Source organism: Chrysochloris asiatica, unplaced genomic scaffold (assembly GCF_000296735.1).
Source record: "Chrysochloris asiatica unplaced genomic scaffold, ChrAsi1.0 scaffold00088, whole genome shotgun sequence".
NCBI lineage: Eukaryota > Metazoa > Chordata > Mammalia > Afrosoricida > Chrysochloridae > Chrysochloris > Chrysochloris asiatica.
This window is the reverse complement of record NW_006408606.1, coordinates 8640938-8654185: the sequence shown is the minus strand read 5'-3', so window position 1 is coordinate 8654185 and position 13248 is coordinate 8640938. Positions and strand designations below refer to the sequence as shown.

The 13248-nt window shown below is 36.1% G+C and overlaps 1 protein-coding gene across 1 annotated transcript in view; it reads left to right on the top strand.

The window, feature by feature from the left end:
- The window catches only part of KIAA1109 (KIAA1109 ortholog), a 340787-nt gene that overhangs the window by 313901 nt on the left and 13638 nt on the right, over nucleotides 1-13248 (top strand). Inside the window, exons 73-81 of the mRNA XM_006866287.1 lie at nucleotides 54-311; nucleotides 1481-1628; nucleotides 1985-2142; nucleotides 2275-2467; nucleotides 2679-2896; nucleotides 5381-5632; nucleotides 6392-6595; nucleotides 8233-8427; nucleotides 8839-8973. Coding sequence (XP_006866349.1) covers nucleotides 54-311; nucleotides 1481-1628; nucleotides 1985-2142; nucleotides 2275-2467; nucleotides 2679-2896; nucleotides 5381-5632; nucleotides 6392-6595; nucleotides 8233-8427; nucleotides 8839-8973 — 1761 coding nt within the window. The remainder of the gene's footprint in view (nucleotides 1-53; nucleotides 312-1480; nucleotides 1629-1984; nucleotides 2143-2274; nucleotides 2468-2678; nucleotides 2897-5380; nucleotides 5633-6391; nucleotides 6596-8232; nucleotides 8428-8838; nucleotides 8974-13248) is intronic.

Sequence of the window (13248 nt, the reverse complement as noted above, 5' to 3'; positions counted from 1 at the left end):
CTAATTTTGTCCTGTTCGTTTGGCTTTGTTTATTCTTTCTACTTTCCTGCTAGCATCTGGCCCAGGGACACCTGATTCCATTGAAGGGGTGAGCCAGCACCTTTCCCCAGAATCATCAAGAAAAGCTTACTGCAGGACCTGGGAGCAGCCCAGTCAGTCAGCTTCTTTCACCCACATGCCTCAGTCACCTAATGTGTTCAATGAACATATAACAAACAGTACCATGTCACCAGGGACTGCAGCACAGAGCCTAAAATCCCCAGCTTCTATAAGATCCAGGAGTGTGTCAGATTCTTCAGTTCCCAGAAGAGGTAACGTTGCTCTGTTTGTTATCAGTACTCTGTCAATGCTTCACGATAAAAATTCAAATCAGTTACTCCGAAATTTCTCCTCAAGGACAGGGAGATATACTTTTAACAACTGAACTAAAAACACAACTCTGAGATATTACCAGCAGAAGAGATAGCTAGTAGATGGCTGACAGCTTTGAAAGGGGACTGAGAGAGAGGAATAAGCAGCTTGTTACTGTTTTCCATATGGTTTAATTATTTACAGAAAGAAAACATGTGCAGTGTTGTGAATGTCCCAAAAGATGCTTTCCTGTTGATAACATTGAACTCTGTATTGTGTATTCACGCCTTTATGCGGCCTTTGTTTTTGAAACATCATGAATTGAGTGGTTTTCAGAACACACCATTAGTTTTAGAGCCAACAAATCACACACTGTTTCGTCTCAAGGATTGCTATCCCCTCCATTCAATAACAGTAAACCAACTTCTTCCTTGTGGTTCCTACTTCCATTGCACTTTCCTTCCCAACCCCTGTGAACCTTAACCCCAGGTAAATAGTTGGACATTCCATGCTGAGCATACCTCACTGGTAATTGTTGTCCTCCCTACATACCTGTCCACTGTTCAGTTGAAAATTGGGCCACATGGATGAGCTCTGTTCCAGACCTAAAGATTAGCCAAGGGCCAGTCTCGGGTTCAGTATGTTTTTAATCCTTTATTTTCTATTTAAAAATTAATCTTTTTTTTTTTTTTTTTTTTTTGTCTTAAAGTAGGATTAGAGTATAATGAGCAAGTGGAAGATTCATGAGAACACAGAAGACAGGCAGTCCAGCCAGCCTTGGGGTTTCATAATTATCCTTGATTTTCAGTCGTTGATTTGGCAACAGTAGTACCTTTGATAAGAAAATCCCAGAGTGATGAGTATATCTAATATACCCCAGTATTTTCTCATGTAAAATAGAGGTTACATAGAACTTTATGAGCTTCCAAGAAGTAAGATTGACAGAATTTACTAAGCATTCAATAAATGGTAGCTATTATTTAAAAGGTAATATGACAACTATCAAACGTGAGGTTAAAATATAAGATACCATTTTTTTTTACATTTTTTCGTTATAGTGATGAGTGAGTGCATTTTGCTTTGTAATGGTCTTTGTGAATTAACGTTTATTTGATGTTTCTATTTTTAGATTCACTTTCAAAAACATCAACTCCTTTTAAATCAAACAAAGCTGCAAGTCAACAAGGGACCCCATGGGAAACACTTGTTGTGTTTGCTATCAACTTGAAGCAATTAAATGTTCAAATGAATATGAGTAATGTAATGGGAAATACAAAGTAAGCTATTCGTATGCAAAGGAAAAAAGCATTTAATGAGTAGTTGTAAACAATAAAAACAGATAAGATATACAATTTTAATTGTTTTATCTGAAAACTTGAATAATGCCAAGGTTATTATAATGTTAAGCAGTGTAAAATATATTTGCCTTTAGAAAGAAGGAAAATTATAACAAAAACAGTAATTTTCTAAATGGGAAGAAAGCTTCATGAATGTTAACATTCAAACTTTTGCCACATCACCTTTATAAGAAATGTGTTGTTTCTCTGTCAGACTTGACTTTTTATTTAAATAATTTGTTTTCATAAGATTGGCAGCCATATGTCTAATTATGATAACTTTTTTCCTTTCTTAGTTGGACAACTAGTGGTCTGAAGAGCCAAGGCCGCCTGTCTGTGGGAAGTAATAGAGATCGAGAGATCAGTATGTCTGTTGGTCTGGGAAGATCACAGTTAGATTCCAAAGGAGGTGTAGTTGGAGGGACCATAGATGTCAATGCTTTGGAGATGGTTGGTATGTAGAAATTTTACAACTGATCTGTTATATCATTTAAAAACTATATTGGATAAGAGTTTTGAAATTGATTTTGATGAGTTTTTCCTAGTAGGACATTTTTGTGAAAACTAATTATTGTTTATGTTTTAGCTCATATTTCAGAACATCCAAATCAGCAACCTAGTCACAAAATTCAGATAACTATGGGTTCTACTGAAGCTCGAGTTGATTACATGGGCTCAAGTATTCTTATGGGAATCTTCAGTAATGCTGATCTTAAGCTTCAGGATGAATGGAAAGTAAACCTGTATAATTCGTTGGAGTCAAGTATGACTGATAAAAGGTATCAAGTGAACAAAAAGAAAATTTCACATAGCTGCTCTTAAAATATTTTCTGTTATCCAGTGAGAACATTCAAATAATTCATTTTTCCTATAAAATGATTTTCTGTTATGTAATTAATATGAAAGAAAATGCTGGGTAGGGAAAAGAATGTGTCTTGTACTTTCAACTGTCTTTAAGAAATGTAATAAGGATTCTGTTTTGTGCTTTAGTGAAATTTTTGTCCATGGTGATTTGAAGTGGGATATTTTCCAAGTAATGATATCAAGATCAACCACACCAGATCTGATAAAAATAGGAATGAAGCTCCAGGAATTTTTCACACAGCAGTTTGACACCAGCAAACGAGCCCTGTCTACCTGGGGACCAGTTCCTTATCTTCCACCTAAAACAATGACTAACAACCTAGAGAAAACTTCACAAGAACAGTGTAAGAATTAGAACTAAGTCTTTTTAATATATGCTTTCTCTTTCAGTAAATGTGCTATAATTTTAATAAAAAGTAGTAATAATGATCTATGTACCATACTTACTGAGTAGTCCCATTTCCCTCCTGCCTTTATTCAGCAAAGAATCTCCCTGCCAATGGAAATATTATTGTTATCGTTAAGTGCCAGAGCCAGTTCCTACTCATTGTGACCCCGTATAGGGTTTCTGAGGAGCGAGTGGTGAGTTTGAACTGCCAACCTTGTGGTTCAAACTAACCTTGTAGTCCAATGCTTATCCTATAGAGACCATCATTTGGACCATGTGTTATCCTCTCCTTGCTACCAACTTTTCTACAACCCTAGCTATTCCATTCTCTTGGATACTAATTATGACAATACCATATTCTAGTTTAGAATCCAGGCTGTAGAGTCAGAATTTACGAGCTGTGTGATACTAGATGGATCATTCTTTTACCTCAGTAGTTCAGTCAGCATTTATTTATTACCTAACAACCAAGTGCTAGGCACTGTTCTAGGTACAGGAGATCTGGCCCCATAGAGCTTATATTCTAATGAAAGACTCCAAAATGAATTCATTATTAGAGATTATTTGAGGCAGAGAGAAATGCTGAAAAAAGAAAGACATGGAAGGTGATAAAGTATATAGATACAGAGAGTAAAGATGGTCAGGAAAATGTTTTCTGAAGTGACATTTTAGTAGAAATATGAAGTGAAAGAACTAGGTTAAGATGTGAAGGAAAGATATTCCAGATACAGGCGCCATTGAGAGATGTGAAGCACCCACAGTGAGAACAAACTAGGCTTGTTTGAGGAACATGATTATGGTCATTGTGGTTGGAATAAAGTGAGCAGAGAGGTGATTGGACATGAATTCATAAAGGTAATCCACAGGTCAGATTTTAATATGCTAGATAGCTACTGGAGAGTATTGAACAGAGTTGATAGCACTTGATTTATTTTCTCAAAATAACTCCTTTACAGCATCACTCTGGTTACTGTGTGGAGAATAGACAATAGGGAAATAAGATTGGAATGAAGTATCAGGAAACCATTAGGACATCATTGCAGTAGTTTAGGCAAGAGATAATGCTGTCTTTGAGTAGGCTGACAGCAGTAAAAGTGGTCAAAAGTACTCAGTCAGTATCAACTTTAGTAACATTGTATTATCACAGAAGTAGTACCTAAACATTGAAAAAAATTAGATTTTCTGTACGTCAATATACGATGAATATCTTTACCAAAATATTGTTCCCATTATTTTGTATCCTTTTTCTAGCTGACAGTACCCAGCTTTTCATTTGCTAATTTCCTTTAATATTCAGACCACATTTAAAATGAACAAAAAATCTACTTTACATCTGGTTAGCGCATACCAGTATCCAATCTAAAACCATACTCCTTTACTCTCTTTTATTTGAGCATAGTCTCTTTTTTTATGACCTGACTTGTTGGCAACTTTTTGACAAGACCTAACTACTTGTCCCACTGAATGTCTTACCTTCTAGAATTTTTCAGTGGCTTCTGCTATTAGTATCATTCATTTTGTTTCTCTGTTGTTGCCGTTTGGTATCATCAAGTTGGTTTTAATTCATAGCAACCCTATGTACCACAGAAGCTGCCTGGTCGTCCTATACCATTCTCAAATTATTACATTATAGATACTATGTCGGAGTCCTGGTGTGGCGGTGTGGGTTAATGTGGCAGATTTCAAAGCCGTTTGAACTGCAAGGTCGGTGGTGCAGTTCAAGCTCACCAGCTGTGCCTCGGAAATCCTATCTATATAGGGTTGCTGTGGGTCAGAACCGACTTGATAGCACTTAACAACAACAACAGCTACTATGTCAATTCAAATTATTGAGGGTCTTCTTCTTTTAAACTGCCCCACAGATGATGTCCTTTTCCAGAAAATAATGCCTCCTGATAGCATGTCTTCACATTTAAGGAGCATTCTGGCTGTACTTCTTCCAAGAGATTGTTTCTTATGGCAACTTCTCTGTTCTTCATTTATTCACTTAAAAAGAGTCAAGATGAAGTACCTAGTTTATAATGTTATTGTCAGAACTATGTAAATTGCAAGCAAATACTTTGTAAATCATTAATCATTACAGAAGTGTTGTTGTAATTACTATTAGCAAGTTACTACTTCCCTTGCAGGAGAAAGGTGAGGCTTTCTGCTCCCGTAAAGATTTAGTCTTGGAAATGCTATACAGGGTCACTGTGAGTAGGAACTGACTCGATGGCATACCACCAGCACTGCTGCCCTTACTCTGTCCTTTCTCTATCCTTATGTAGTGTCTTTTCCCCATCTCTGTACTAACTACTGTTTCATATTGATCAAGTTCTGGAGAGTTATATTCATCTAGTTTCAAAGTTGCCTTCAGCAGTACACAGTAGTACCTGTTGCCTTCCTTCAGAATGAATATTCATGAGGCATCTCAGGATAAATTATATTGTTTTTCTTGCAGTGCTTGATGCAGCACATCATCGACATTGGCCTGGAGTATTGAAGGTAGTATCAGGATGCCATATATCCTTATTCCAGATTCCATTACCAGAAGATGGAATGCAGTTTGGAGGCTCAATGAGCTTACATGGAAATCATATGACATTGGCTTGTTTTCATGGTCCTAATTTCCGTTCAAAATCCTGGGCCCTTTTTCATTTAGAAGAACCAAATATTGCATTTTGGACTGAAGCTCAGAAAATCTGGGAAGAAGGTAAAGTGATATATTTCTAGCTTTTACTTTTTTGACTCTTATGATAAGAGCATAAATATAAATTTTCTTGTCTGTTTTACTTTTAATAATTCTGAAGTTCATTTCTATTTCTTATCATGTACCTGAAAGAGCTACGACTCTGGCCGCGTACCGCAAGGTCAGCAGTTTAAAACTACCAGCTGTTCTGCGGGAGAAAGATGAGGCTTTCTGCTCCCATAAAGATTTACAGCCTTGGAAACCCTGTTCAGGGTCGCTATGAGTCGGAACCGACTCCACGGCACATAACAACAACAACAACATCATGTACCTGACCTGTCAAGAAGTTTACTGCCAATGTATTGATATCTATAAAATCTAAAACTTAAGACCTACTTCGGATCTTGTCCTGTTTTTCACTTAAGCAATTAAGTTTCTGCTTTTGTGAATGGCTTGTTGTTGTTGTTAAGTGCCGTCGAGTCGGGTCCGACCCATAGCAGTGGTTATAAATGTTATTAAACAAGAACAGATGATATGAGGAAATTATTAGCTGTCAAGACTGCATTGTAGTCTTGAGCAAGGTTGTACTGTATATCTCAATTTATAATGATTAGTGCCTTTTTAGCTAATTATAAGAGGAAAATTTGTGATTTTTTTTCTCTTTTGCGGTCCACAATCTTACAGCTTTCTCTGTGTATAACTTAAATGTATTGTTCTGGGGCTTCAACTTCCTTTTTGTTCCTAAACTTGTTTATTACTTTAAGTACATTTGTTTTTCATCAGGTTCCAGTGATCATTCTACATATATTGTACAAACATTGGATTTTCATCTGGGTCATAACACCATGGTTACTAAACCATGTGGAGCTTTGGAAAGTCCTATGGCAACAATAACTAAAATAACAAGGCGTCGCCATGAAAATCCACCACATGGAGTAGCAAGTGTGAAAGAATGGTTCAATTATGTTACAGCCACCAGGAATGAAGGTTAAACTTTGATTCTTTGAAGATAATTACATTTTGTATTTTCTATTTGGTTTTATTGACTGTATATTTAAGTGGAGGGTAGTAGTCATTTCCTTAATTTATAAGTTTTATTTTACTCCTCCACTACTAATACCAATTATTAAGTATAGAATTCACTGGTTGCATAACTTCCTAAACCTGTTGTCATCCAGCTGATTTCAACTCATAGTGACCCATCAGCATATCAAGATCCTGAAAGTTTTACTTTGTTCGCAGCATCATGGTCAACTATAGTTTGAGGAGGCAGCTCTTCCCCAGTTGTATTATGAGTGTCTTCTATCCTGAGGGGCTCATCTTTAGGCACTCTGTCAATATTCTTGTGCTATTCATAATGTTTCAGTATTCAGTATTCTGGTACTATCTAACACTGTTCCATTGCTATTCATAAGGTTTTCAGGGGCTAAACATTTAGAAATAGTTTGCCTCTCCTTCTTCCTAGTCTGTCTTATTCTGGAAGCTCAGCTGAAATCTGTCCATCATAGATTACCCTGCTGGTATTTAAAATACTGGTGGCAGTGGTTTTCAGCATCACAGCAACACATAAGCTAACACAGTATGACAAAATGACAGATGAGTGGTGAAACATCTCATTACAATTAAGTTTATTGTAATTGTAAAAATATTTTTGTACTAAGCTTACAGATTAGAGGTTTAGAAAAGTTATTACTCAACTAAATAGTATGACGCACAAATTTAACATTTGGAATAACTTGAACAGAGTGAAACTAATATTAAACTTAAGTCATAAGTTTCAGGAGAGACTTTTGATTATTTTTTTTTATTTGATTAGATTCACCAATCTTGTAATGTCATGGGAGCTTTTATGGCTGTTTTCTTCAGTTTGAGTTTATAATATTGCTTTTATCAATCATCTCCTCTGTATTGGAAAGCTATACATGAATATTTTAGTTTAAATGACCTCTTTTTCAAAATGGCAAAGATGATGAATTTAGGCCCCACTGAGAAATTTCAATAGGATAGGGAATCCCAGGGGTTAAATAGAGACTCTAAAAAGTATTCTGAGAATAAAGGCACACAAGAAAGTAAATTAGAAGAATATACCTGTATTGAATATTTTCCTAAATAGGGATTTAGTGAAGGAGATTCTTTCTGTCTGGGATGCACCTGAGAATTCATTAGGATATCTGCTGTTAGTGTATCTAGAAAAATCCTTATTTTTGTGAGAAATCTAATATCTGACCATAACACTTACACAAGATTTTTACCTGATTTCAAAGTCAGTGTCACATTAATTCTAAATTCTCAAAGTAGAGGGTTCACTCTTTGGAGAATTTTGGACTTAATTTTAACTTAAGTTCAGACAGGAACTCAGTGGAAAATAACATTTGGTTAGAGAAACACAAAAAAAATAAAGGACAGATTGATCAAAATGATATACAAAGCTTTAGTGTTGAAAATAGTGTTATATGTATATTATCCTTATTTTTTTTTAAACGTCTATCTACAACTTTTAAAAATGAGAAAAGCTAGTAATAAAATGAGAACAGTTCTGTATTTCGTAGTAACTTGAAAGTTATTTATCAGTTCCTACTGGCTTAATTGAATTCTTATTGTCTTCTTTATTCTTATGAGTTTAGAGCTAAACCTGCTTCGCAATGTGGATGCTAACAACACTGAGAGTAGCACGACTGTGAAGAATTCTAGCTTGTTAAGTGGATTCAGAGGAGGTTCTAGCTACAATCATGAAACTGAAACTATCTTTGCCTTACCAAGGATGCAGCTTGACTTTAAGTCCATTCATGTTCAAGAACCGCAAGAACCTACATTACAGGGTATGTGGAAGAGAATTCCTTCGTTTCTGTAGTTCCTGAGGAAATTCTATTGGAAGTTCAAATTAACATTTGCCCACCAGTTATTTTTTGTAATGTTAATATGATGTCATAATAACTGATTTTATGGCTTAAAGTAACTGATTTTCTTACCAGCTATGTGACCTCCAACAAATTATTTAGCCCATATGTAAAATGAGGAATAAATAAGGCTTCACTCATAGGGTTGTTTTAACAATAAATAGCACATCCAAGAAATGTGCTTACTCATCATTCTGTAAATTACATACAGAAATGATAATTTCTCTGTAGTTTCATGTGAAGTGGATACACAGACCCATGTCAACCCCTTATTAACAGATAAGAAGCAGGAACTTACTTATTAAATCTTTTATAAAAAACTTTCCATTACAGATGCCAGCTTGAAGCCAAAGGTAGAATGTAGTGTGGTGACAGAGTTCACTGACCACATTTGTGTGACTATGGATGCTGAGCTGATCATGTTTCTTCATGATTTAGTGTCGGCTTATCTAAAAGAAAAAGAAAAGGGTGAGTAGCATTTTCTTTTCATCCCTTCAAGCTGCAGTAAATGTTGCTGTCTATGCCATTTAGATGAATTTTTATGGTCTAGGAGTAAAGTATAGAAGAAATGAGGAAGTGAAAAAGCTCAACAGAAAATTTCAAAGATCTCGAGAACACAAAGTATTTTACTGAAATGTGCAGAGACCTGGAGTTAGAAAAGCAAAAGGGAAGAACATGCTCGGCACTTCTTAAGCTGAAAGAGCTAAAGAAAAAAGTCAAGCCTAGACCTGTAAGGAGCTCTGGTAGTGTAGTGGTTACGAATCGGGCTGCGAACCTTAAGGTCAGCGGTTCGAAACTACCAGCCGCTCCGCGGGAGAAAGATGAGGCTTTCTACTCCCGTAAAGATTTACACCCTCGGAAACCCTGTACAGGGTCGCGATGGGTCGGACCCGACTCGATAGCACTTAACAACAACAACAACAAGACTTGGAATATTGAATGATTCTGTGGGCAAAATATTGAATGATACAGAAAGCATCAAAAGAAGCTGGGATGAATACACAGTCACTATACAAATCATTTCAAGATACAGCATATAATCAAGAACCAACTGAATTGGCATGCTAAGCAAATAAACCAAGAAACTGGATTATATGAAAAACATAGCATCAGGATTGGAGAAAGAGTCATTAATACTCTGTGATGTGTAGATGATACATACAGTCTTGCTTGCTGGAAACATAAAGGACTTTCAGTACTGATGAAGGTCAAAGGCTACAGCCTTAAGTATGGCTTGTATTTCGGTGTAATGGGAACAAAAATCGTCATAGCTGGACCAATAAATAATATAATACATGAATAAAAGATTGAAGTTGTCAAAAACTTCATTTGCTTGGATCCACAATCAACACTTATGGAAGCAGCGTCCACGAATTCAAATGATGTATTGCATTAGGCAAATCTGCACAAGACCTCTTTAAATTGTTCAAGAACAAAGATGTCAATGTGCAGAGAAGGTGCACTTGACCCAAGTTGTGGTATTTTCAATAGCTTCATATGCATAGGGTCGTTGTGAGTCAGTACCAACTCGAAAGCACCTAACAACATATGTATGTGAAAGTTAGACAATAAATAAAGAAGCCCATAGAAGAACCAATGCATTTAAATTATGGTGTTGGAGAAAAATATTAACAGTACCATTGAGTGCCAAAAGAACTAACAAATCTATCTTGGAAGAAGTACAGCCAAGAGGCTTCTTAGAAGCCAGAATGGCAATGCTTTATCTCTCATACTTCAGACATGTTATCAAGATGGACCAGTCCCTAAAGAAGGACATCATGTTTGGGAGAGGGTCAGCAAAAAAGAAAAAGTTCTCCAATGAGATGGAATGGCAGTAGTAGCAACAATGAGCTCAAACATAAGAACAGTTGTTTGAGCTCAACAGTTGTTTGGCTCATGAACAGGCAGTGTTTTGTTTTGTTGCGTATAATGTCACTATGTATTGAAACCAACTTAATGGACTCTAACAACAGGGAATAAAGGAGTGGAAGGATAAACTTTTAAGAAAACTCTTAAGAGTTGCAAAACTTGGTAGTATATGAGGGGCTTCAAAAAGTTCATAGAAACATGAAATTAAAAGATATGTTATTGCAAGAGTTAAAGGCAACATAAGTAAATACTGTTATATACACAATCCTGAAATACTGATGTTGTATGAGTAGATGCATGGATTGACATGCAAGTTGAATGGATATGGGAGGGATAATGGGAGTATACCCACAGAGAAAGTACATAGGTTTGTTATTGTTATGTACCATCGAGTCAGTTCTGACTCAGAGAAACACTGTATTGGGTTTCCGAGGAGCAGCTGGTGAGTTTGAACTGCCGACCTTTGCTGTTCAACGCAACCTTATGGTCAATTGCTTAGCCTAGAGTACTACACCAGGACTTCAGGTTTAGCAGAGGACATTTGTACATGGGTATTTATCTTTGCTGCAAATGTAAAATGTGGTGAAGTAAATGTGGAGGAGTGTATGGGGACAAAGTTATGACAACTTCTTACACATAACCAAACCCCTCGAAGGAATAAGTCGCTGGGCCTGGGGGGCGAGGGGTCAGGACCATGGTCTCAAGGGGGTTCACTGAGGTCAATTGGCAGAGCATAATCCTTGAAGACAATGTTCTACATTCTTCTCTGGTGAGTCACAGTTAGGGTCTTAAAAACTCTTGAGCAGCCTTCTAAGGTACAATTATTGGCCTGTCCCTGTCTGGGGAATGAAGAAAATTGAAGAGCATGGAAACAAATTAGTTTAGTGTACACAAGGTCAGCCGTTTGAATCTATCAGTCACTCCATGAGAGAGCATTGAGGCTTTCTGTTCCTGTAAAGATTTACAGCCTCAGAAAACCCTATACAGGGTCACTATGAGTCGGAACGGACTCAAAGGCACACCAACAGCAACAAATTGAATAAGAAGATTAATCTGTTTTAAATACAAGACATGTTGGTTTTTGAAAATACTTTTAGATCTCATTGCTGGTGGGTTTTTTTGGTTTTTTTTTATGAAATAACTAACTGAAAACTTTAATGTCTTCCCTTTAAAAGCATGTCTATATATTGAATTGGTTGACTATACACACTCCAGTATATTCATTCAATGGAATACTCTAGATATTTAAGAATGACCTATTGCTTTATTTTATCTTCTTTTTTTTTCCTTTTTTCTATCTGTCATTAGGGTGGTTATGCTGATGATGAAGAATATATTTGAAATATGCAAAACTAGTAGCTTAATGTGTAGTTATTTTATGGTCAGCAGAACGCCCTCTTGCCTACTTGCTATGCCAAGTCCCAAGTCCCTAAGCAAGAAACATTGAAGACTGTGACTAACCTGGGACGCCCATTTGTTACCTTTGTTAGTCCTTGACCATATCACACAGCGAGTAGGCACATACTCCATAGCATGTATTTGTGATGATGGGGAGGGTAGGAGTGCCTAGTTAACACTCTCTATATCTGTCAAGTGTATGATACTCATAAAAGTTTCATTCCTTTCCTGTTTAATGTTTTCTGTCACGGCTATTATTTTGGGGACAAAACAAAAACAAGATAATCTATGGTAAAAGCTCCATGATTTCCCATTTGTTGTTCTCTTCAGAATAAGTTGTATCTGTCAGAATTTGTTGTTGTTGCAGAGAACATAAATTTAATTCAAAATAGCTTTACTAAAACTTACTGGCTAGTATAATACAACTATGAATGGTTTGCTACAAGTACACATAAGAACAAGCTTCTTCCTAACCATCGATGATTGGTTAGGAAGTGTTTTTAGTATCCAAGTATTCTCATGGATACTTGGACCTAGGGACTGAAGAAAAAAAAAGTGTATTGATATGAAATGTTCTCCAAAGTATCTACCCATTTATTTACTTAATAAATATTCTCATATAAATATACAGATATAATGCTTTAAACATTGCTTGGAATAAATGTAATTTGTTAATGGTACTCTATAAATTTACCATGGTGTTCAAGAAAAATTATCATTTGTCTAGCAGATACTTCAATCTAGCCTCTTGAAAACGTTTTTGAGTGAAAAATTAGACTATCAAAAAACTATGTTGAGAAAGGTGGAGTAGCACAGATTAAATTATTCTTCCATTACTGTTCAGTCGATGTGCCAAAAATTCAGTGTTGGGGTAAAATCAGTAACGATGGCTGGGAGAAGTCTCAGACTTGAGTTGAAACTTGAAGTTAAATGTCTGAAATGATATAATAGAAAAGTTTTTGTAGATCCAGTCTTTACATATAGCAACAACATATACCAGTGACTGGTAATCTTTTTGCTTTTCCCTCTGCCATAATATTTAAACTTAAAAAACAAGTTCTAAGTAAACCAGTAAAGTTCAGAATTTTTCTCTGATCTACCTGTATTTGAAAGCCTACTTCTCTTCTAACTTCAGATTTTGAAGCCTTTTCCACTTTATGAAGTATTGTGATTTTGCTCTTCTATAAACCAATTACCAGTGAGTCGGTAGTGTAGAACTGTGTTTCCATAGGGTTTTCACAGGGGGTTTGTTGTTTTCAGAAGTAGATCACCATGCCGTTCTTTTGAAGTATTTTGAAGTGGATGCCAATTTCCAAAGGATGACAGATAAAGTCTGGCCATCCTGGCTTCCAAGAAGTATTCTGGCTGTACTTCTTCCATCGCAGATCAGTTTGTCCTTTTGGCAGTCCATGATGGTACTTGGAATATTCTCCCCCAGTACCATAACTCAAATGTATCAATTATTTATATATATAT